The sequence below is a fragment of the Nannobrachium achirus genome (assembly GCF_963921795.1).
Source record: "Nannobrachium achirus genome assembly, chromosome: 2".
Taxonomy (NCBI): Eukaryota; Metazoa; Chordata; class Actinopteri; order Myctophiformes; family Myctophidae; genus Nannobrachium; species Nannobrachium achirus.
In genome coordinates this window covers 47397532-47420309 of record NC_137811.1, presented here as the reverse complement: position 1 = coordinate 47420309, position 22778 = coordinate 47397532, and the positions used below count along the sequence as shown (strand labels likewise).

Below are 22778 nucleotides of genomic sequence, written 5' to 3'. Positions count from 1 at the left end.
CTCTCTCTCTCTCTCTCTCTCTCTCTCTCTCTCTCTCTCTCTCTCTCTCTCTCTCTCCCCAGAAGGAGCGAACACACGCACATGCACACGCACGCAGGCAGGCACGCGTGCGCACGCACCATGATCAGCAGTGGACCAGCATGCTCATAAGAGAGAGAGAGAGAGAAAGAGAGGCCAAATTGGCCACTTAATTGTCTGCAGTGTCATGCACTCCTTTGAAGTCAAAATTGGGCCATTATAGGTTTTTGTAACCTAATTGTTTGTTTGAACGCCCAGCTGGGACTCAGTCCTTGCAGCTGTCCAACCTGAGCTGTCAATGGTGATAGCATAGTCAGACATAGCCTACACTTCATATTCACTTTATGTTATTAACTGTAGGCCTATCACCTGGTCCTATAGAGCTAGTAAGCTATTGCATGTCTTATTACACATAAAAAACCCGCGGAGGCGCCGTGGGCCGCTAAAAAAATAAAAATAAAAATAAAGGAAGTTATGTAATAACTGAAATACAGATAGATGCGAGCATTGTACGCTTTGAAATTATAATATAAATGTGAATAAATGAGCAGAGATTCACAACATGACAATAGAGTTTCCTCTTTTATTTTACATATTAAATGAGCAGAGCATCACTTAAAAATGCAGGACTTTAATTAATTGAGAATTTAGTGGAGATAGATAGCTAGATAGCTAGATAGATAGATAGATAGATAGATAGATAGATAGATAGATAGATAGATAGATAGATAGATCCAGTCGCAACAGAGCAGCATCATGTCCCAACTACCCAGCAGACATATGTCAGTGTTTTGGTAAGGTCAGGCGATCGCCTGGAACTTCCAGGTGGTCCCCAGGTAAATGAGTAGACAACCTATAATGGACCCTTATGGACATTTTAATTCTTGTGCGGGTAGGCCTAAAACGAAACCAAATGCACCCGTAAGGGGGGGACGTTTGGATTCATTTTACACTCTCTCACTGACTGTGGAAAACACTGCGGGGGATGGGGTCAAAATCGTCGGCCAAAACATATAGGCTGCACGACATGCGCGCGCGCACACACACACACACACACACACACACACACACACACACACACACACACACACACACACACACACACACACACACACACACACACACACACACACACACACACACACACACTCATGGCTGGCTTGCTGGCTGCTGGTCAGTATTATAGAAACGCATGTCCTTTTTCTTTCTTGGAGCATTACAGGGATTTTGCATATACTGTCTTTAATGATGAGGGCATCATACTGCAAGCTATTACATCACGCTGCTACCTGACAGGGAGTCTTACTGGTATTATTATTAATATCTTATAGGTTAACTGGGTCATTAAGGCATTATGTTCGGAAATGGCTTTGGCTTTGGTTAATTTGGTTAACCTGACGCCGAGGTGGTGAATAACCCAACCTGTTATCGATAAAATCCGCATAGTACATAAGCAGAATGCTGGTCACAGAATGAATCCAAAGATTTACGCATGACAAGCGCAGAGAAACCATATGCCTAAATAATAATAATGAAGAACATGTGTTGAAAAATAAACATATCTATGATGAATTCGATTAAGGAGAACCTTTAGTTAATTTAGCTGCAAAGAAAAATGAAGGTTATATTTATATTCGGGGTGAGGAGGTCGGTAAAATGTGCGTAAAATGGAATATGGCTGATATGAGAATTAAGGTAGAAATGGATAATTAAACGGCCAGGCCAGGCGAAAGAAATACAAATAACAGACTATTAAACTATGGACAATCTGGGGGGGGGGGGGGGGGGGGGATCAGACAGACAGATCCATCTCTGGCGGCGGCGAGACGGACGGGTGGGTGTTCGTTGCTCGCTCCGTGGGTCGTTCCCGGGCGGTGTGTGTGTGTGTGTGTGTGTGTGTGTGTGTGTGTGTGTGTGTGTGTGTGTGTGTGTGTGTGTGTGTGTGTGTGTGTGTGTGTGTGTGTGTGTGTGTGTTTCGGGATAGATGCGTGCAGCGCAAAACAGCTGTGCGTAAAATGGATAGATAGAAGTGGAGAGGCGAGGTGGAGGGAGGGACACACACAGTAGGCGCGGCAGGTGACGGCGGCTAGCGGCGGCTGCCGGTGCAAGCCCGGCAGGTGACGGCAGGTGACGGCGGCTAGCGGCGGCTGCCGGTGAAAGCCCGGCAGGTGACGGCGGCTAGCGGCGGCTGCCGGTGAAGCCCGGCAGGTGACGGCGGCTAGCGGCGGCTGCCGGTGAGGCCCGGTGACGGCGGCTAGCGGCGGCGGCTACGGCGGCTGCCGGTGAGGCCGGCAGGTGACGGCGGCGGCTGCCGGTGACGCCCGGCGGGCCCGGTGGTCCACCAGCAGATCCGGAAGGTCAGCAAGCGACCACCAGTCTACTTCATTCATTAATTTATACATAATTGACTATATGAGCACGTTGGTCCACTAGCTGATCATGGTGCGTGCGTGTGCGTGCATGCGTGCCTGCGTGTGTGTGTGTGTGGGGGGGGGGGGGGGGGGGGAGTGTGCGTGCGTGCGTGCCTGCGTGTGTGTGTGTGTGTGTGTGTGTGTGTGTGTGTGTGTGTGTGGGTGGGGGTGGGGGGGGGGGAGGATAGGCTCGGCAACAGCGGCTGACGCAGCTCGATTGTCGGTCTGTCCGGCGTTGCCACGGATTAGGTATAATTGCCACGGCATAGGAATCATTGCCGCGGCTGTTGTCGGCAAGTCCGACGACGTCGCGGCAGCTGCCGCTGCCGGAAAATGCACTCGCTGTCCCTCTAAATCACAGGTGCAGTCAGTAAATAATATGAAGCCTGACGCCACATGGAAACATTGATAATGGCCATGATGCAGCAGTGCAAGAAGCATGCAGAAATAACATTTGTCTTTGATCAATGAAGATTTGATGAATGTGTTTTTCCAGCGTTTCCATGCGCTCTGTAGACCTAAATGATGAAGCCTGTTACAGTATGCCTACTTACCTCAAAATTAATTTCCCATCCCATCTCCCTCTCAGGAGTCCTATGCTATGCTCCATAAATATGAGCTGTCAGTGGTGAAGGAAGAGGCAGAGAAGGTGGATACGCTGCGTTACACCTGGGAGAAGCTGATGTCCAGGGGGACAGAGGTGCAGAATGAGCTGGTGGCTCTGCAGCCCAACTTCAGAGGAGAGCTGATCAGCAATGTGGAGACCTTTGTGGAAGACTGCCAGAACTTCTACCAGGAGTATGATAAGGTGGAAGAACAAGTCATGCATTAAAATGCTAATTAGGAAAGGGCATAAATACTGGCATATTTTAGGTTGGTGAAATCTCAATATTTCGACGTCCGACTAACAGTTAGGGTTTGGTTTTAGGGTTAGGTTTAGGCATAGTTTTACTGAGGTTAGGGTAAGAGTTAGGGTTAGGTTTAGGCATAGTAGCATTCAACAGGTTGGCATTCACCAGCGTCGGCAGGTTAGCATTTCACCAGGTTAGCATTCACCAGCGTCGGACGGATGTGTCGTCTAACTATCGAACGTCGTAATGACACTATCCTCCCTTTTAGGTTGATGGTATCATCAGTGATTTGACACAAAATTCACACGAGTATTTCCCTACAGCAATGTATCACTATATTAAAATAATGTAGCAGATATGGCTGAGTCTGAGCAGAGTCTTCTCCAGATTTGGCAGCTACACATAACTGAGCAATACTGTGTTAAATGTTTTCCTTTTTGTACATTCTGACCTACTGAAATAATCTTACCACTAACCTTTGCACATATCCTAAAACAGCAGCCTAAAGCTGTGAGATTGCAGTCTTTTGCACATGCACACCCACCACAAATAGCATACTAATTCCCCTCGCAGGCATTTCATTTTAATTACAGTGCATACTGCATACTTAATATGGCCTTATTAAGGGTCTAGTTTTTAACTGCAGACATTGCCTACTTTCTCTCATCTAGGATGGCCCCATGGTTGTTGGGCTTGCTCCTCAAGATGCCAGCGATAGGCTCATCATGTTTCAGGTATGTGGATAACTACTGTATCTAGTATGGAGCTGCAACCATCCATTATTTTCTTATTCTATCGATTACCTTTTCAATTAATCGAATAATCGAGGGGGAGGTGGTAATTTCTTAAAATAATGTTATCAATAAATCAAAGCGGACAAATTCTTTTTTTTTTTTTAAAGATTTGTTTTTGGGCTTTTGCCTTTATTGATAGGACAGTAGACTGACAGGAAATGGGGAGAGAGATGGGGAATGACATGCGGCAAAGGTCATCCGGGTCGGGAATCGAACCGGCGACGCCGCAGCAACCATGCCTATGTGGCGGTGCCCATGTGGTATGCGCCTTGACCAGTAGGCCACCGGACGCCCCAAAGCGGACAAATTCTAATATATTTTTTATAATCTACTAAATTGATTTGTCTGATTAAGCAATAAGCAATTACTGTTAGCATTATTTTATACTTCGTACCACGGCACGTCACTATGACTCAGACATAACCATAAACAAACTCGATACGGCCATATATAGGCTATATGGATATCCAGTTGTCCAGAGCCACAGATCCGACCACTATGCCCATATATGGTCAGGTGCATATGTGCTTACTATATGCACTCTAAACTTGGCGCACGCATCGGCAAGGACTCAAGGGATTGCAGTGCCTGCTGTCAAGTCTTCGGATAAGCGATTGTCCAGAACTGTCGATCCGACTGATGTATCCATATACAGTAGGCATATACTGATAACATCAGGGATCTCCATATATGGGTATGAAAGGGACATGGACTGTCAGGGACAGAGATCTCCACATATGGGCACAAATGAGACACAGACAGACGGGTACAATGGGTACTCTGACAAAGACAAAATGCAGTGTTTGTAATATGTGTGTAAGTGTGATGTCATGTCATATGATTATATTGATATTCAGTCTTAACCCTACTCCATTTCAGAATCGCTTTGACAACTTGTTCAGGAAGTACATCACCTACACAGGTGGTGAAGAGCTGTTTGGACTTTCTGTTACCCAGCATCCACAGCTGTTAGAAATCAGGAAGCAGTTGACCCTGTTACAGAAGTTGTACGGCCTGTACAACAATGTCATCGAGACGGTCAATGGTTACTATGACATTCTGTGGGTTGACATCCAGATTGAAAAGGTCAACACTGAGCTTCAGGATTTCCAGACTAGGTGAGAAAAGAAGTGTATTTTACACATGAGACAGAATTACCACCTAACCCTAAACCCGGTTGTCCCTATTCTGGGCATTCAATAGCTGATAGAGACTCCCATCAACAAAGTACAAAGTACAGTATATATATAGTGTTTGAGTTGTTAATATAGAGAACATACTGGTCTGTAATTATCACAACAAAACATCTGTAGTAATTGTTTCAATAATGCATTGTGATATATGTAAAACCAATCCATCAGCTGAGTGAGGTGAAGAGAACTGAGGTGAACAACGAAACATTAATCTGGTAAATGGTAAATGGTGCATTCATATAGTGCCTTTATTCAAGGCGTTTTACAGAGATTGTGCATTACATTCACCCATTCACACACACACATTCATACACCGATGGCGGAGGGTTCAGAGTCTTGCTCAAGGACTCTTCGACACTAAAGGCGGATTCACACTGAGGTCTGATTGATTTGAACTGTTCCTGAAAACAGTTGCCTGGTCCCCACTGACCAGCATTCACATTTGCCTGGACTCCCTAGAGTACACTTCATTCAGCTGTAATTGTATTTGTGTGCCTCCCGGGGGCGTTGTTGACTATGGGGCTTTGGGAGATATAAGAAGAGTATTGTCAGAATTTAGAGTGAATATTCAAGTTTTACTGTGTTCCTGACGTTATCTTGAGTTGTAAAATAACAGAACAACAATACACAACCAAAGCAGTGTGTGCTGACTGTCTTTGAAACATCACAATGTAACGTCGTCTCTAATCATCGTATAACAGTAACGTCACTGGTGCATCCTTGGTATCTTAACCCATTTAGGCCTAACCTATAGAATAGGGCTAAATCAGAAATTAGCCATGTACTGTAAGCCCCTCCCAAACAGCAAAATGTGTTCCCGGCCTGAATGGGTTACCCCCAAAATTACCTTTTTTCTATTGATTACTCACGCCATGGAGACTTGAGTTCATAATATTTTTTGTATTTGTTGCATTCCATTGACAAAAATGTGATTATTGTACATTTACCCCCATTAATTCCGGATGGGGACCCAAATGCATTAGGGTCTCCATCCGGACTCAATGGGGGTACGTTTATTGTAATCAAATTATTGTCTTAGGAATGCGACAAAAAACAAAAAATATTATTGAACTCAAGTCTCCATGGCATGATTAATCAATAGGGAAAAAGTCATTTTGGGGGGGAACTACTCCTTTAATAGTGACGTCGCGGACCAATCCTTATTATTTTTATCCTAGCAGAAGTGTCACCACTTCCTTGTTTCTGGAATGATAGCTTCACATTGCAGCGCACCGTTCTCGAGGACGCATCATGCGGACTCCAGACTACCTTCGGGTACGGTGTTTCACTGTACGCAGCCTTCACACAAACATATCAAACAACTGCCAAGTAGTCTCGAGTACGCAGCCGCGACCGCAGTGTGTGAATCCTCCTTTACTCTGGTGGAGCCCAGGATTGAACTGGGAACCCTTCGGGAACCCTCTGTGTTCTAATGGCGGTTTCTCTACCCCTGAGCCTCTGCCGCCAACGTTTTTCCATGTTTCATCAAACAAACTGAGCTTAGGACATTCTAGTGTGTTCACACAACATCATACCATATATCACACCATCATGTGGCCAGCATTTCATATTAAACAATATAATATAGGAACAAAGGAAGCAGAGCAGAAGAAGAAGAAGAAAGTGTTTCTGTGTAGAGAAGAAGCACTTTTGCTGTGTAGTCGCTTTTCACCTCAATATCACTTTACGTCATAGCCTGATGTCTGGGCCTGCCCCTCTAGCTATAGTGTAATGTGTTTCATTGAGTTGCATGAATGCTCTGAAGGATTTCAATCTCTCTGTACCCATCGTCTTTATCTGCGGGCTCTGTCCTTTAATGTGGCCTGTGCTTTGTGCCTATCACACTGGAAATTGGAAGAAGGTAATGAAGTCTGACAGAAAAAAGAAGAAAAGAGATATTCCAGTCTAAGGAAGAAAGTAATCTTGCCATTGTGAGCTAGTGTGTGGTTAACCTTTCTGTTACCTTTTGCTCTGCCTTCTTATCAGCATAAAGAGAGCCAAAGTTGAAGAAGTCTGTTAAGCTAATATGATATCTGCCTAATTAAATAACGTCCCATTGGACGCATGTGCTGCTAGGCACATAACTCATTTATTTATCACACGCACACGCACACACACACACACACACACACACACACACACACACACACACACACACACACACACACACACACACACACACACACACACACACACACACACACACACACACAGCTCTTCTTTGTGTGAACTAATTGTAAATGGAAAGTTTTAAAGCCTCTTCTACCTGCTCATAATTACAGGTGTCGTAAGCTGCCCCGTGCCCTGAAAGAGTGGCAGGCCTTTCTAGACCTGAAGAAAACCATTGATGATTTCAGTGAGTGCTGCCCCTTACTGGAGCTGATGACCAACAAGGCCATGATGACTCGTCACTGGAGGAGGATCACTGAGGTGACCACCACAAATACTGTAGACATTCACTGATGTGACAGAGCTAGGGATGGGAATGATATGAAAACTTCATGTCACGATTATTGTGACCAAAATTGCGATTTACGATATTATCCCAAAATATCCCCAACATCCATTATCCTGGGGCGGAACTGACTGTATCAAGTATGTTAATTACAGGTCTGTTTTACCGAGGGTTTAAGTGGTATCGGATATGCAGCTTGGCAAATAAAAGGTGAATTGATCCTAGTGAGTGCATGACGGAGGACGATTTCACGATACATTAAATCTCCACCATACGATTATCGTGAGTGTTCTTTTATCACGATAAACGATAATAGTGATTATCGTCCCATCCCTAGACAGAGCCAATGTAAAGTTTTCATGTGCTATTCTGTACATGCAATTTATTCAATGACTGCTGTGTAACAGCCTCATTTGGAACTTTGTTATTAAAATACGTGTTCGTTGGGCCAGGTGACTGGGCATAGTTTTGAGGTGGAGACTGATGCATTCAAACTGCGTAACATCATGGAGGCTCCGCTTCTAAGGTACAAAGAGGAGATTGAGGTAAGTGTGGAAAGGTCTTACACAACTACTGCTTTTTTATTCATTATTTATAATTCGTTCTTCATGGATTCTATGTAAGGGATGGGGTTATCAGCCTGAAGGGATTTTTATTCCTTGATAACGACAACTGAGACAGAAGTTATCCTGCTTATTACACGGCTACTCAATAAAATTAATAATTTGACTCAAAACTAAAAACAAAACAAAGTATTTCCATGCTTACAGTAGTGAAAGCATTCCACAAGCGAGAATAATCTGGAAAGGTGACTGTTGACAAAAGCGATCAATTTTAAGTGCGTGCCCGTAAAGTCACAAATGTTCTTTTTTATGTCAACCTTTCAGTCTTTCAGCAAGGTGGAGCTTTTGGCATCAGTTAGATACATCAGGCCTACCTATGTGATTGAATCCTTGTGGACTCTTTCATTCAGGCTTTTAAATCAACTATATAGTGATGTGGCAAGTTTATATTATGCTGTTTAAATCCAACAGACATCTTTATGGTGAGGTGAGTGAATCACAAGGACCTTGCTCCTATTTCAGTATAAGCAGCTTTAGAAGTTTTTAGTGGGATTACTAGCGATATATATCCACATATAAGGTTGAGGTGAAGTAGACATAATACAATATACTGTATGTTAAAATGAAATGGGTTTTGTAATGCCCCAGTGACTTGCAATTAGTGCCCCAAATTACCACTTACATGGTTATGTAAGCAGAGTGACTTTATAGTTGATTAATATGTGTGTTTGCTGTCTGTCCTGTTGCTGACATTTTGACGAATCTTTGGGTTTCTTCTGCAGGACATTTGCATCAGTGCGGTGAAGGAGCGGGACATTGAACAGAAGCTGAAGCAGGTCATTGCCGAGTGGGACAACAAGACTTTCACCTTTGCTGTCTTCAAGAACCGCGGAGAGCTGCTCCTGAGAGGCGACAGCACGTCAGAGATCATTACCAGCATGGAAGACAGCCTGATGATGCTAGGCTCACTTATGAGCAACAGGTAACATGAACAATGTCGTAGGACGGAGTATAATTTAATCATAAAGGTCACTGGGAACAGCTTTATTAGGTTGAGATGCCTCGGGCTTTGTGTTACAGTGAAAGACCAGAGTGGATTGGTATATCGTTGTTGTCGGGTGGAAACCTTGTATGTTGTATGATTTAAAAAAAATAATAATAGTGAAAATAGCCGATCTACAAGTGCTTGTAGATCTGCTATTTTCACTAGTCTTGTATGATAAAGCAGGCTTTCACTTTATGAAAAAACGTACACATTTGAAACTTGGAGATACAAGGTTTCTGCCCGACAGTTATGATATTTTAAGAATGTCAGTTTACTGTCAATATTCCAGGATGACCTCCCACTTGGGTAATGACGCCCCCTGGCGATCATTCAGAGAAACTACTTCAGCTCCCGTACTAACGTAGGTAGGAAGGGCCTGTCACTCAAACCGGAGTGACCCGCCTCCAGGCTATAAAAGCCCCCGGAGGCGGAAGTAACATCCTCTTTTCACTCTCTGCGATATCACATTCAGATAAGTTGAAACTCAGCCTTTGTATTATTATTCTTCGCGCATTAGCCTAAAGCGGTGGCATTAGGAGTCGCCCACTGGCGAGTGTTGAATTAACCCGTACTTAAGAATACTTATTCTTGTTCCGTCCTAAATCGACGGTTATTTCCTTTTATAACAAAGGATTATTACTGCTTGTTCAGGCCTCCGCCGAAGCAAGCGTGGCATAGCATTAGCCGTTAGCTTGTTAGCTCGTCTGCTATTGTTAACGTTAGCTACACTGCTCACCGCTTGTTCAGGCCCTGCCCGAATCAAGCGTGGCCTAGCCTTAGCCGTTAGCTTGTTAGCTCGTCTGCTTCTGGTTAACTCTATCTACAGTGCTTCGCCATGGATCCTCTGGCCTTCCTGCCGAGGCAATGTCCAGGCTGTCCAGGACTCATCGACGGACAGGATCTTCACCATCTCTGTGTCGGCTGCATGGGCGTTGCACACGCCTTTTCTGCACTGAGTCCTCAGGGGAGAGCAGGACCTTTCTGTGACTGCTGCGTGGCCTACGACCACGATGTACTGATACACCGGTTCTTCCTAGCCAGGGCAGGCCTCGGGGCCTGCGCTCCACCAGGTGGGTCCACTGCTCTCAACCCCACAGCCCAGTCTTTCCTTCCCCAGGCGGCCCGCACCGTTGGTCAAGGTGCGGCGCTGCCTTCCGGAGATCCGCTTGACAACCAGCGCGCCTTTCCAAGTCAAGATGGCGCCGTGCTACATGAGACACCGCCTGCCGCGCAACCGACCGCAGCTAGCTCCACTGTCACTGGAGCTGGCGGGTCTGGTGAAGTCGCCGCTAAGAAGGCGACCAAGAAGGCTAACACCCAGACGAAATCTCCGGTAGCCTTTTCCCCTTCGGGCGCGGTGCCCAAAAAGAAACGCTTGGATGTGACCGTCGGGGACGTCCCCCTCGACGTGAGCATCACCAAAACAGTCCAGACCTTCAGGCGAGAGTCGGACCTGAGCTCCGGTCAGAGCGAGGGTTCTGGTTCTGAATACTCTGGATACACGGCCGAGGAGGAGGAGGACTCCGTCGAGGACGAGGGTTCTCGACTCACGGTCACTGTGAAAGGTAATGCCCCTGCGGCTCCAGCACGTCAACTGGACGCCGCAGGGAGCTCCCAGGCCTCCTCAGGCACCACTGCCCCTCCACCCGCCAGTCAAGCGAGTGAAGCGGGAGCAGAGGACGTCGATTCTGCAGCAGAAATGCTGGATCATCTCACAGTCTACATGAGAGCTCTGGCCAGAGTTGGAGAGGAGTTGCCACCTCCTCTCCCCTCTGAAGAGGCAGAGGATGATGATGAAATGCCCGGGCAGGAGCCTTCGGTTCCCGCCCCGTATGTCCTCTCCAGGCTGCCGCTGGTGAAAGGTTTCACCAAGGCCCTCCATTCCTCATGGAAGACACATAAAGACCCCAGGAAGCTGCCTTTCTCTGTGCTGGATTTGGTGGGCGGTGCGGAGGCAGGCATGTCCACCTGCCCTAACCTGGACCACCTGTTGGCACAATCTTTTCTGAGTTCCGTCAGACCCCAGTACAAAGATGTAGGCACGGCTAAAAACGGGCCGTTTGTTGGCCCCGTCGGCACCAACCCGCCGGGGTTCACTGTCCTGGAGGACAAGCTGCAGTCGGACAGGGCTCGTAACGCCTACCGGTCCGCTGCTCTGGCCGCTAAGGACCTAAATCTGATCCAGCTCTTGCTCGCTTCCACCAAGGACCTGGTCAAAGGTCTGCCCACGGGGGAGCACACAGCTGAACTGAACACTCTATTTGACATCATGCTGAAGGTCAATTGGCATGCGGTTAAGTGGATGGGCAGGTCCATGGACTACAACCTCCAGTCTGAGAGAGCCCGCTGGCTCGACTATGTCGACCTCGAGCCTAAGAGGGACGTGGGCGAGAAGCCTCTAGGTCCTCGCGGGGAGATGTACAAGTCTCTCATAAATATGGAGAACAGTCCCACCACCCTCATGGGTGGGGGCTTGGAGCTGCTGCAGGGTAGAGTTACCTTCTTCAAGGCGGCTAAGGACATCGTCGAGTCCACCACAGTGCCACAGGATGAACCGCAGCAAGCTAGGAGGACGTCCCGCTCCTCCCGCGCCAAGGAAAGGGGCCGCTCTGCTTCTTTTAAGAAGCACTCGTCTTCCTCCAGGGGAGCCTCTGCAGCCAGGGCGCCTGACAGGCCCCGCACCAAGGCTGTGGTTCCCGAGCGCGCTCAGCCGCGCCGCCCGTCCAAGGATGGCAGGCAGCAGTCTTCATACCGCGGTGGCCGCGGTAGGGGACAGCGCAAATGACACTCTGAAGAGGGGAATTGTGCTGGGGCGGGGGTCCGAGGTGTCTCTCGGTCCCCCTCCCCCCAAACGAGGGCGTTTTTCGGTACCCCGTGTCGGGGAAATGAAAATGTTAATTTTGATGCCTCCTGTGTCGGCAATAAACATGTTGAAAGAACAAAGTCTGTCTCTGTCCAACTCTCTCGCACTAGCACAGACGACCCCATCGTGCATGCCTCCTGTAGTAATGATGAAGTCCTGTCAGGACTCGATAATCAATCACAGGTTTTATCAGAAACCAGTAATGTTAATGTCAAACAATTATGTGGTTCCTCAAGCGCGCGAGTGGGATATCCCTCGCGTCGACAATATGAATCCTTTATGCATGCCTCCTGTAAGAATGATGGAGTCCCGTCAGGACTCTTTAATCAGTCAGAGGTTTTATCAACAACCAGTAATGTTAACGTCAAACAATTATATGGTTCCTCATGCGCGCGAGTGGATTTTCCCTCGCGTGAGCGATGCTATGAATTTAACCTTGAGTCAGAAATTCTGTCGGCCTACTATGAGCCCGGGTCAAGGGACAAGCATAAAGGCCTTAGAGCAGGTATTAAACGTAAAAGTTCCTCTCCTGTCAGGGGAGAATGCTTTAGTTGTGGGCGAGTCTGTTTATCAGTCGAATCGCTTTGCTCTTCCTGTCGCTCTATCGAGCCAAAACCGAACGCTTCCGGTTTCACCGGATACGGATTCGCTAGCTCCCCGCTTCCGGTCCGGCCGCAAAAGAGCTCCGCTAGTCAAGCGGTACAATCGGAAGGTGTTCCCACCTTGCGGCCTATTGAACCCCTGCGCTCCGCATCCGGGTGTTCCGGATACGGATACGCAGGTTCCCCACTTCCGGTCCCGCCGCAAAATAGCTCCGCTAGTCAAGCGGTACAACCAGAAGGTGTTTCCGCCATGCGGCCTATTGAACCCTTGCGCTCCGCATCCGGTCGTTCCGGATACGGATACGCAGGTTCCCCACTTCCGGTCCGGCCGCCAAAAAGCTCCGCCGTCACGGAAGCACAGTGGTGGGGTTTCTCTCGCTCAAAACACGCTAGCACGCTGTGCGCGCCAGTGGAAGTTATGCAACCCGAGCCATTGGGTATTTCGAACGATAACCAGGGGTTACAGGTTACAGTTCGCAGACATACCCCCGCTTTCGAGCAGGGTTATTCATACCAGAGCACGTGGTTTAAAAGCAAGTCTTTTGAGAGAAGAGATCAGCTCATTGCTAAGCAAGGGTGCTATAGTGGAGCTGGACAGGACCCAATCCCGCATGGGATTTTGGAGCCGTTATTTCCTGGTGCCCAAAAAGGGGGGGGGGCTACGTCCCATCCTGGACCTAAAGGCACTAAACGTGTACCTAAAGAAGTACGTTTTCAGGATGCTAACAGTACCCACCATGTTACGGTCGGTCAGGCAAGGGGATTTCCACTGTTCAGTGGATCTGAAGGATGCTTATCAGCACGTCCAGATTTATCCCCCACACAGGAAATTCCTTCGGTTCGCCTTCGAGGGTCGCCTGTACGAGTATACAGTACTCCCTTTCGGTCTGTCACTGAGCCCGAGGGTTTTCGTGAAAGTGACCGAAGCAGCCATCGCCCCGCTGAGACGGCAGGGCGTCAGGTTGGCGACGTACATCGACGATTGGATGATTTCAGCGAGCTCCGCCCACGAAGTGGCGCGTCACACACAAGTGGTTTTGGCTCACCTGAAGGCCTTAGGTTTCATAGTCAACCACGGCAAGAGCATGCTGACTCCAGCAAGTCGTCTTACATTCATTGGGGTCCTTCTGGACTCATCCGACATGTCGGCCCGTCTCTCAGAGGAGAGGGTGGACAGGTTTCGGGAATGTCTCGACTCCTTTCAAGTGGGCCAGGAGGTCACTTACAGGAGTTGCATGGTACTGACGGGAATGATGGCTTCCGCAGTACATCTGTTGCGTTTGGGCAGGTTTCATATGAGACCTTTTCAAAGATGGATGTTATCCCTCGGGATCCCGCCCTCCTTGAAGTACAAGAAGGTTACGGTTTCCCCTTCCTGCGCGATCGCCCTGTCTCCGTGGCTGGTGGAGGGGTTCCTCACCAGCGGAGTCTCGATTGGCGAGGTGGTTTCCCACAAGTCGATCACGACAGACGCCAGTCTCAGTGGATGGGGAGCCACTTTCGAGGGGCGCACAGCGCAGGGACTTTGGCCTCTGGAGATGAGGGGTCGTCACATCAACTATTTGGAGTTGATGGCTATACTCCTGGCGCTCAAGCATTTCGAGCCTTGGATTTTGCATTGTCACGTCCTGGTCAGGACAGACAATACGACGGCCATGTTTTATGTCAACAAACAGGGGGGCCTGTCGTCGTTGCCACTGGACCGTCTGGCTCGAGAATTGACGGTTTGGTGCTTGTCGCGCCTCAAGTCGATCAGGGCCTCACACGTCCCAGGTCTCCTCAACAGCGGAGCAGATCTCCTGTCCAGGGGAGGTCCTCGCTACGAGGATTGGTCTCTCCACCCCAGGGTGGTGAGCCAGATTTTTCGCAAGTTTGGTCAGCCAGTGGCGGACCTGTTTGCGTCAGCGGAGAATACGAAGTGTCCGTTGTTCTTCGCGGTGAAGGGCAGTCCTCCCTTGGGGTTGGACGCCTTAGCGCACACGTGGCCGAGAGGTCTACTGTACGCGTTTCCCCCCTTCGACTTAATCCGACCCACTCTGGAGAGAGTCAGGAGGTTCGGTCTGGAGATGCTCCTGGTGGCTCCCTACAAGGGCACGTGGAGATCGGCGATCGCCCCTCTCCTTTGCGAACCGGGTTGGCAGCTGCCTCAGTGCAGGGACCTGTTGAGTCAGGCCAGGGGGGAGATCTTCCACCAAGGCCTGCAGGTCCTAGACCTGTGGGTTTGGCACGTGAAAGGTTAAACCTGCTGGCAGCCGGTTTTTCTTCTGAAGTGGTTGATACCATTCAGAGTGCTAAGGCGCCCTCTACGAGGGCGTCTTATGATGGAAGGTGGAATGCCTTTGAGGACTGGTGCGAGTCGCGTGTTCCACCTGTGGTGGCTCATGTGGCGTCAGCCCAGGAAATTCTGGAATTTATGCAGAACCGCTTGAGAAGTGGTCTAGCATTTTCTACCCTTAGGGGGTATTTGGCGGCTATTAATGCCTGTCACCTGGGGGTGGCGGGCAAGGCACCTTCTAAAGTCCCGGAGGTCATCAAGTTCATGCAAGGAGTTGAACGTTTGAGGCCGGTGACTAGGTCTTTGTTCCCAGTTTGGGATCTGCAGGTGGTTCTAGGGGGCCTATGTCGGGCTCCCTTTGAGCCGCTTGTAGGGATGCCTTTGAAACTTTTGAGTTTCAAGACGGCTCTTTTGCTGGCTTTGGCCACGGCTAAAAGAGTTGGTGACCTGCAAGCTCTCTCGGTGTCTGCGGAGTGCATGCAGTTTATGAACAATGAACTCAAGGTGTTGCTCAAGCCTCATCTTAAGTTTGTTCCTAAGAACATGGTGGTCCCTAAGGAGCCTGTTGTTCTTCTGGCTTTTCATCCTCCTCCGTTTGTCTCGGCGGAGGATGAGCGGCTGAATTGCCTTTGTCCTGTCAGGGCATTGAAGGCCTACTGTGACAGGACTGCTGGTTCTAGAGCTTCTTCTCAGCTCTTTGTAGAAATGGGCAATGTTCTTGTCAGAAAGCCGGTGTCTAGACCCACTCTTTCGAGGTGGATTGTGGATGCTATTAGGCTGGCTTACTCTAGTGCGGGTGTGGAAGTGCCGGCGGCATTTAAAGCCCATAGCACTAGAGGTGTGGCTACTTCGTGGGCACTGGCAAAGGGAGTCTCCGTTCAGGAGATTTGTGTTTCGGCGAATTGGTCTTCGCCTTCTACCTTTGCAGCCTACTATCACCTGGATATCGAATCCTCTTCGCTAGCGCATTCGGTTCTGGGTGCAGTTGCCTCCTCTACGTCATAGAGGAGTCGGATCTTCCCCTCCCACAGGTGGGCATGTAGCCACCTGGGGTATTTTGGGGGGGACCCTGTGTTTTCCTTATATAGTGTGTCTTACTTATAAGGCGGACTTGTCCTTTTCATTTAGTTGAATGAGGCGGACTTCGGTCTGTCAGGGTCTCTCCTTATTTTCTCATGCCTTCACACCCAGGTCCGGTGGGCCTGGGACCTTCTGGGTGATGGGTCACGCCCGTTTGGGCTGTGCTCACCCGTATGAGGGGTGTGTGGGGGTATGAGAGTAGGTTGTGGCTTAGAGGGGAGTTTAAGAATCCCAAGTGGGAGGTCATCCTGGAATATTGACAGTAAACGGTAGGTTCCGTACGGAACCATTGTTTACTTAGATATGGAAGGATGACCTCCCACGTAATGCCCCTCTGTTTCACTGAATGTGGCAGAGAGTGGTATTAAGAGGATGTTACTTCCGCCTCCGGGGGCTTTTATAGCCTGGAGGCGGGTCACTCCGGTTTGAGTGACAGGCCCTTCCTACCTACGTTAGTACGGGAGCTGAAGTAGTTTCTCTGAATGATCGCCAGGGGGCGTCATTACCCAAGTGGGAGGTCATCCTTCCATATCTAAGTAAACAATGGTTCCGTACGGAACCTACCGTTACAGTAGTCTGTCCACTTTACTTCAAAACAACATATCTTGAAAAACGGCTTTCTATACTTTGTCCCCAACTTTTTTCCCTCTACACTAAATCTCTTCAGAAAGAATTGTCAATTGCAAGGTCACAACGCATCACTTCACCTTTCTAATATGTTGCTTAACTGTAGTGAAACAACTCAAGTATTCTTGATACTAGCCCTTACCCGTTCAAAGATATGAGCTCCGAAATGATGTGCAGTGTGTGGGTTATGGGATGTGCACTGTGCACACAGTATATGAGGGATGGAAAGTAACTTTAACTGGTGCTTGCATGATAATATGTAGGAGCATCAATGTAAGAAATACCTGTTTCGTTTAATGGCTATAGAGATACTGTGTACCGATCTGCATGATTTTTGGACAACATCTGTAACAGGGGCAGACAACTAGTATTGCCTCCTACACTGTAAATTTGAATAACACTTATCTTTGATTCTAGCTAAGCACCTCTACTTCTCCTCTTTACCTCTTCAAGAGACTTGCTAAAACACAGTTTGGCCCTTAAAATGCACCACACAATGGAATAGGTGGTGGCACAGATCAGAATTAGACGAATTGATACATGACACAGGAAGAGGCACCGTTAATTAGTTTACTAAATTGCAGCAACTATCACCTCACTCAGATAATGACATAATTTAACCTGATTGTTACGGGTGCTATAAGTAAGTACAGTATGTCCCCTTAGGGAAGACGGCTAATACAAGCCATTATTGCAGTCAGATAATGCAACCTTTTTGCAAAGCTACAGTGTGAAACTACATTTTATGTAATGTGATGCTGTCAGCCTGGTGAAAGTGAACTTATTTTTCCTGATTGGACCTCTGCAGATACAACACTCCTTTTAAGGCCCAGATTCAGAAGTGGGTGCAGAATCTGTCCAACACCACAGACATCATTGAGAACTGGATGACCGTGCAGAACCTGTGGATCTACCTGGAGGCTGTGTTTGTCGGGGGAGACATCGCCAAACAGCTGCCTAAGGTAGATTCAATTACAGTGGACTGAATTGGATAGGGTTTTTATCTATTATAGATTTTGTGATCCCAAGGGCAAATTAGGTTTATGTGCGCGCGCGCGCACACACACACACACACACACACACACACACACACACACACACACACACACACACACACACACACACACACACACACACACACACACACACACACACACACACACACACACACACACGCACATTGTATTGTTCTTTGGTATCTAACCAAACCTGAAATAATGCACCTTTAAGAACGTAATCTTATCCTTTTGATGGGAAATCGGGTTTTTTAATGTATTATGTACCCAACTGCCTTTAGGAAGCAAAGCGGTTCTCCAACATTGACAAGTCCTGGGTGAAGATCATGACACGTGCCCATGAGATGCCCAACGTGGTGCAGTCATGCGTGGGAGACGAGACCATGGGACAACTGCTTCCTCACCTCCTTGAGCAGCTGGAGATCTGTCAGAAATCCCTCACAGGGTGAGTGGGAAAGAATCATTTACAACAAATCATGAATAATCACTCCCAAAACCATCGTAAACAAGGTGACAAGATGACGGGGGCACAAAAAATAAAAACATTAAAAAGAATCCATATCAAATAAAAATTAAGAACGCCTTGACCAGAAAGAAAAACAAATAGAATTTTGTATGATTGTTATTTTAAAATAACAGGATATACTTTTCTTTTACACTTTTAATCTTCTGAATCTTCTGTTACTGCCTTTTATTTTGAAGGTTTTTGCCATACAAATTCCCATTTGGTGCAATTTCCACAAACATTTAACCTGACTTTCGCCAGATGGTTTGCAGCATTGCGTATGCCTGCATAACGCTCTGCTTTACCATCTGGGCTCGGTCCAGCACAACCGATGTAAGGGGCGGGCCATTTTTTCAAATTCTAAAGCAGGTGATTGGATATGGCCGTGCCAACTCCAACCACTTATATTGGCCTGTCTGCATGACGTTGCACCCAGAATCCGCCTCCTGGGTTTCCACGTGGTCTGCAATCAGACTCTATTGGCTCAGAGCCGCTCAGAGCCCGCCCATAGCTGCCGCTGATTGGTCCGGCCCGGGACTTTACGAGTGTTATCAACTGTGCTGGAGCGAGCCCAGATGGTAAAGCAATGCATAAGCAATGCTGCCACCATCTGGCGAAAGTCAGGTTAACAAACATTGGAACATTGTTTAAATTTCTGGGTTTACTACATTCTCCAGCTACTGTACATCATTCAAGAAACCAACCATTTCTTGTATGATGTTCTCTTTCAGCTGTGATGAGATGTTGCATTCTTCTGTTCCTTCTTTCAGATACTTGGAGAAGAAACGGCTGCTATTCCCTCGTTTCTTCTTCGTCTCGGACCCTGCCCTGTTGGAGATCCTAGGCCAGGCCTCTGACTCCCACACCATCCAGGCCCATCTCCTCAATGTTTTTGACAACATAAAGAGTGTCCGCTTCCATGAAAAGGTACATTGTTTGGGATATATACGAGTCTGCACACATTTTCTCTTTTCGTTATCTCTCTGATAGTGAAATAAGAGAATACGCGACAAGAACCATGTGGCACCATGGTTTGAATCACAGAAGCTTTTTTCTTTACCGATTATATCGTTTTTTTCTAGATTGATTGTGACCGTAGGTCGCAGTTACTTCTATACTATCCAAACCTCCACCGGCTGTCAGTCCGTCAGTCAGTCCGTCCGTCTGTCCCTCCGTCACGTCACTCGTCACACGTCACACGTCACACTTTCCCCCTACTCATATCTCCGCCACCGTTGGCCCGATCCATGCCAAAATTTCCACACAAACTCCTCGCCTGCCAAACTACAACCTCCAAGGACCCCCGGAGCTCCAGGGACCCCCAGGTACCTGGGGGACCCCCAGGTGTAAAAAAGGACCAAATGTGCAAAAAAGACCAAATGACCACCCCAACGGGGCTGCACACGGGGAATTCCCGGGGACCACCGACACCTGGTGCTCCAGAACGGATGCAAAAGTGGTGGCGCCCCCAGTGGAGGACCCCCTCCACTGCAGCGCACATAAAATGCCGTAACTCGGGCTAGGAGCGACCGGGAGAGCCGGGGCCGGTACCTATTCGTCCGCTTCGGCGGCACGGAGACCCCACCCCTCACTTCTCACATGGTCCTCTTCTAGCGCCACCATGATGAGGCCGATTCTTGCAAAACACATTCTTGGACACTGCTCCAACAATTTTTGCCCTAAAATCACGCAAATCGGTACACAGTATGTCTACACTCATGTCATCAACTTGGATCTGTCCCATATAGCGCCACCTTCAGGCCGATTTTTTAAAACACATTTTTGGACACTGCTCCTACAATTTTTGCCCTAAAATCACGCAAATCGTTACACAGTATGTCTACACTAATCTCATCAACATGGATCTGTCCCATATAGCGCCACCTTCAGGCCGATTTTTTAAAACACATTTTTGGACACTGCTCCTACAATTTTTGCCCTAAAATCACGCAAATCGCTACACAGTATGTCTACACTCATGTCATCAACATGGATCTGTCCCATATAGCGCCACCATCAGGCCGATTTTTTCAAACACATTTTTGGACACTGCTCCTACAGATTTTGCCCTAAAATCACGCAAATCGCTACACAGTACGTCTACACTCATCTCATCAACATGGATCTGTCCCATTTAGCGCCACCTTCAGGCCGATTTTTTTAAACACATTTTTGGACACTGCTCCTACAATTTTTGCCCTAAAATCACGCAAATCGCACAGTATCTCTACAGTCATGTAATCAAAACGCATCTGTCCCATCTAGCGCCACCATCAGGACGATTTTGGAAAGACTTTTTTTTTTTGCCTATTTGTGGAGATAAGCGCTTATCTCCCGATTAGGGAGTCTTACTGGTATTCATATGCAATGTTATATTGTTGTTGATTTTCTGACATATTATCTTGTTTATTATAGTGATGTATTATCTGCTTGTTGTAAATCGCTTTGGATTAAAAGCGTCTGGCAAATGCCTAAACTGCAAACTGTAAACTGTAAACAGAAGCCTGATTTATACTTTATTGTGCACCAATGTCACATGGCAAAAATAGCATACCGGTATGGATAAGCTAACAGATTGCACCGCAAAACTGTCTTACAACAAGTATAAATTAAGCAAGAGTGTCACTCAAAATATTATTGCACGCTGTGTAGGAATAGAATGCTAAATTTCTTGCAAACTAGAATTTTCCCTTACTTCAAAGCTTTTATTTGTGGTGAAAAATCTACCTTGTTTCAAAAAAGTACAATTATCACCACATAATATTCTTCTTCTGTGTACTCATGATACATTAAAAATAACAATTAAACAGTCCTTGTGTGTAAGGACCTTAACACTTCAGTCTGTGATAACAACAAAAAGGTAACAATTAAACTACTTTCACTTCTCAGGCATATGACCGTATTCTGGCCATATCATCACGGGAAGGGGAGACCGTGGCTCTTGAGCGGCCTGTTTTAGCAGAGGGCAACGTGGAGGTGTGGCTCCATGCCCTGCTTAAGGAATCGCAGAAATCTTTGCACATGGTCATCCGACAGGCTGCTGCTACCATCCAGGAGCCCGGATTCCAGCTCATCGAATTCCTCGACTCCTTCCCTGCTCAGGTGGGTCAAACATAATCACATTCAGATAAAGTTTTGTGTTTTAATTACATTTGTTTTTTAACTGATCACATTGATTACCTATATCCATTATATGGTAATAATCAAATTAAAGTCAGATTCCGTTTTTATCGTCAGCGTTGAGTCTCATCTTCATGGCGAGCCGGTGTTTTGCAGGAATTAGTATTTACTGCATAATGCCAATAATATAATAATGATATTGTCTTCTTGGCTAATAAAGATGATTCTCTATTGGAGTCACTCAATGTATTTAAATCTAAGTAACCTCTGTGCAAAATGGCTTAGATCCAAAGGGCCTCCGAAGTGTAATTTAATGCTGTGAGTTATGCATAAAACAGCTTGTTGCTACATTTTCACAATTCCCTGAAGGGCATAAGATCGTCTAATCTCCAAGTGATCTCGTCCTTGTTTGAAGGTGGGCTTGCTGGGCGTCCAGATGATCTGGACAAGGGACTCTGAGGAGGCTTTGACCAACGCACGCTATGACCGGCGCATCATGCCCAAGACCAACCAGCTGTTCCTGGATCTGCTCAATACACTGATTGACATGACCACCAGAGACCTAGGGGCTGTGGAGAGGACCAAGTATGAAACACTCATCACCATCCATGTCCACCAGAGGGACATATTTGATGACCTGGTGAGTAGAGCAGGAAAGATAGTCGGAAGATGGATGATTACATTTGTTAGGTGTGTACAGGAGCTTTCTGCCTGCGGTGTCCAGGCAACCAAAGGCCTTTCGGTGCACCTACAATGACAATGACAAAGCCAGTGTCCGCATGGCGCTGATAGTATGGTAATATAATCAGAAACCTGATAGAAAGAATAGGACAATTTAGTTCCAAGTAGAAGCCATGTTATCGTAATGCCTTACCACGATTCCAAACACACAAAACTTACAGTGTGTATCCATTATTTATTATCTATCAAATCTGATAATACACACACATTTTATGAATGAGGCTGGTTGTGTAGGCAATGCTGCTCCGCTCCGCTTAAATTTCTTCTCTTCCAATGTAGTGAAACATTTGCCTCAAATGTTGCAGTTAATCACTGTTTCCAGCTTTGACACTCAGGAGAGTTTGTTGCAAATTAAATATTACATTTGCAGGAATTCTCACTAAAAGCCTTTAGTGCTTCTTTATAAATTGCCCACCCATTAGTCAAAAATTGTGGAGGACATTTTTCAAATCACTTCCATCTTCTACTATGGTTTGTTGAATGTTCTCTCTCTTGTCACCTTGTCTCTCCTCTCTATGCTTTCTCTTCCCTTCTTCTTTTCTATCTTTGACTTCACCTTCATTTCACTTATTTTTTACCCCCCTTCCCCCCAACTGCCTTTCTCCTCATTCCTATCTCT

The 22778-nt window shown here is 47.1% G+C and overlaps 1 protein-coding gene across 1 annotated transcript in view; it reads left to right on the top strand.

Moving 5' to 3' along the window:
- Positions 1-22778, top strand: part of dnah5 (dynein, axonemal, heavy chain 5) — a gene marked incomplete at both ends in the record, with an annotated part of 181417 nt that overhangs the window by 43183 nt on the left and 115456 nt on the right. The window contains 11 exon segments of the mRNA XM_080749007.1: positions 3019-3237; positions 3952-4014; positions 4954-5192; positions 7550-7697; positions 8175-8267; positions 9068-9267; positions 17586-17739; positions 18075-18238; positions 19069-19225; positions 21188-21400; positions 21834-22058. Of these exon segments, the coding sequence (XP_080605133.1) occupies positions 3019-3237; positions 3952-4014; positions 4954-5192; positions 7550-7697; positions 8175-8267; positions 9068-9267; positions 17586-17739; positions 18075-18238; positions 19069-19225; positions 21188-21400; positions 21834-22058 (1875 nt within the window).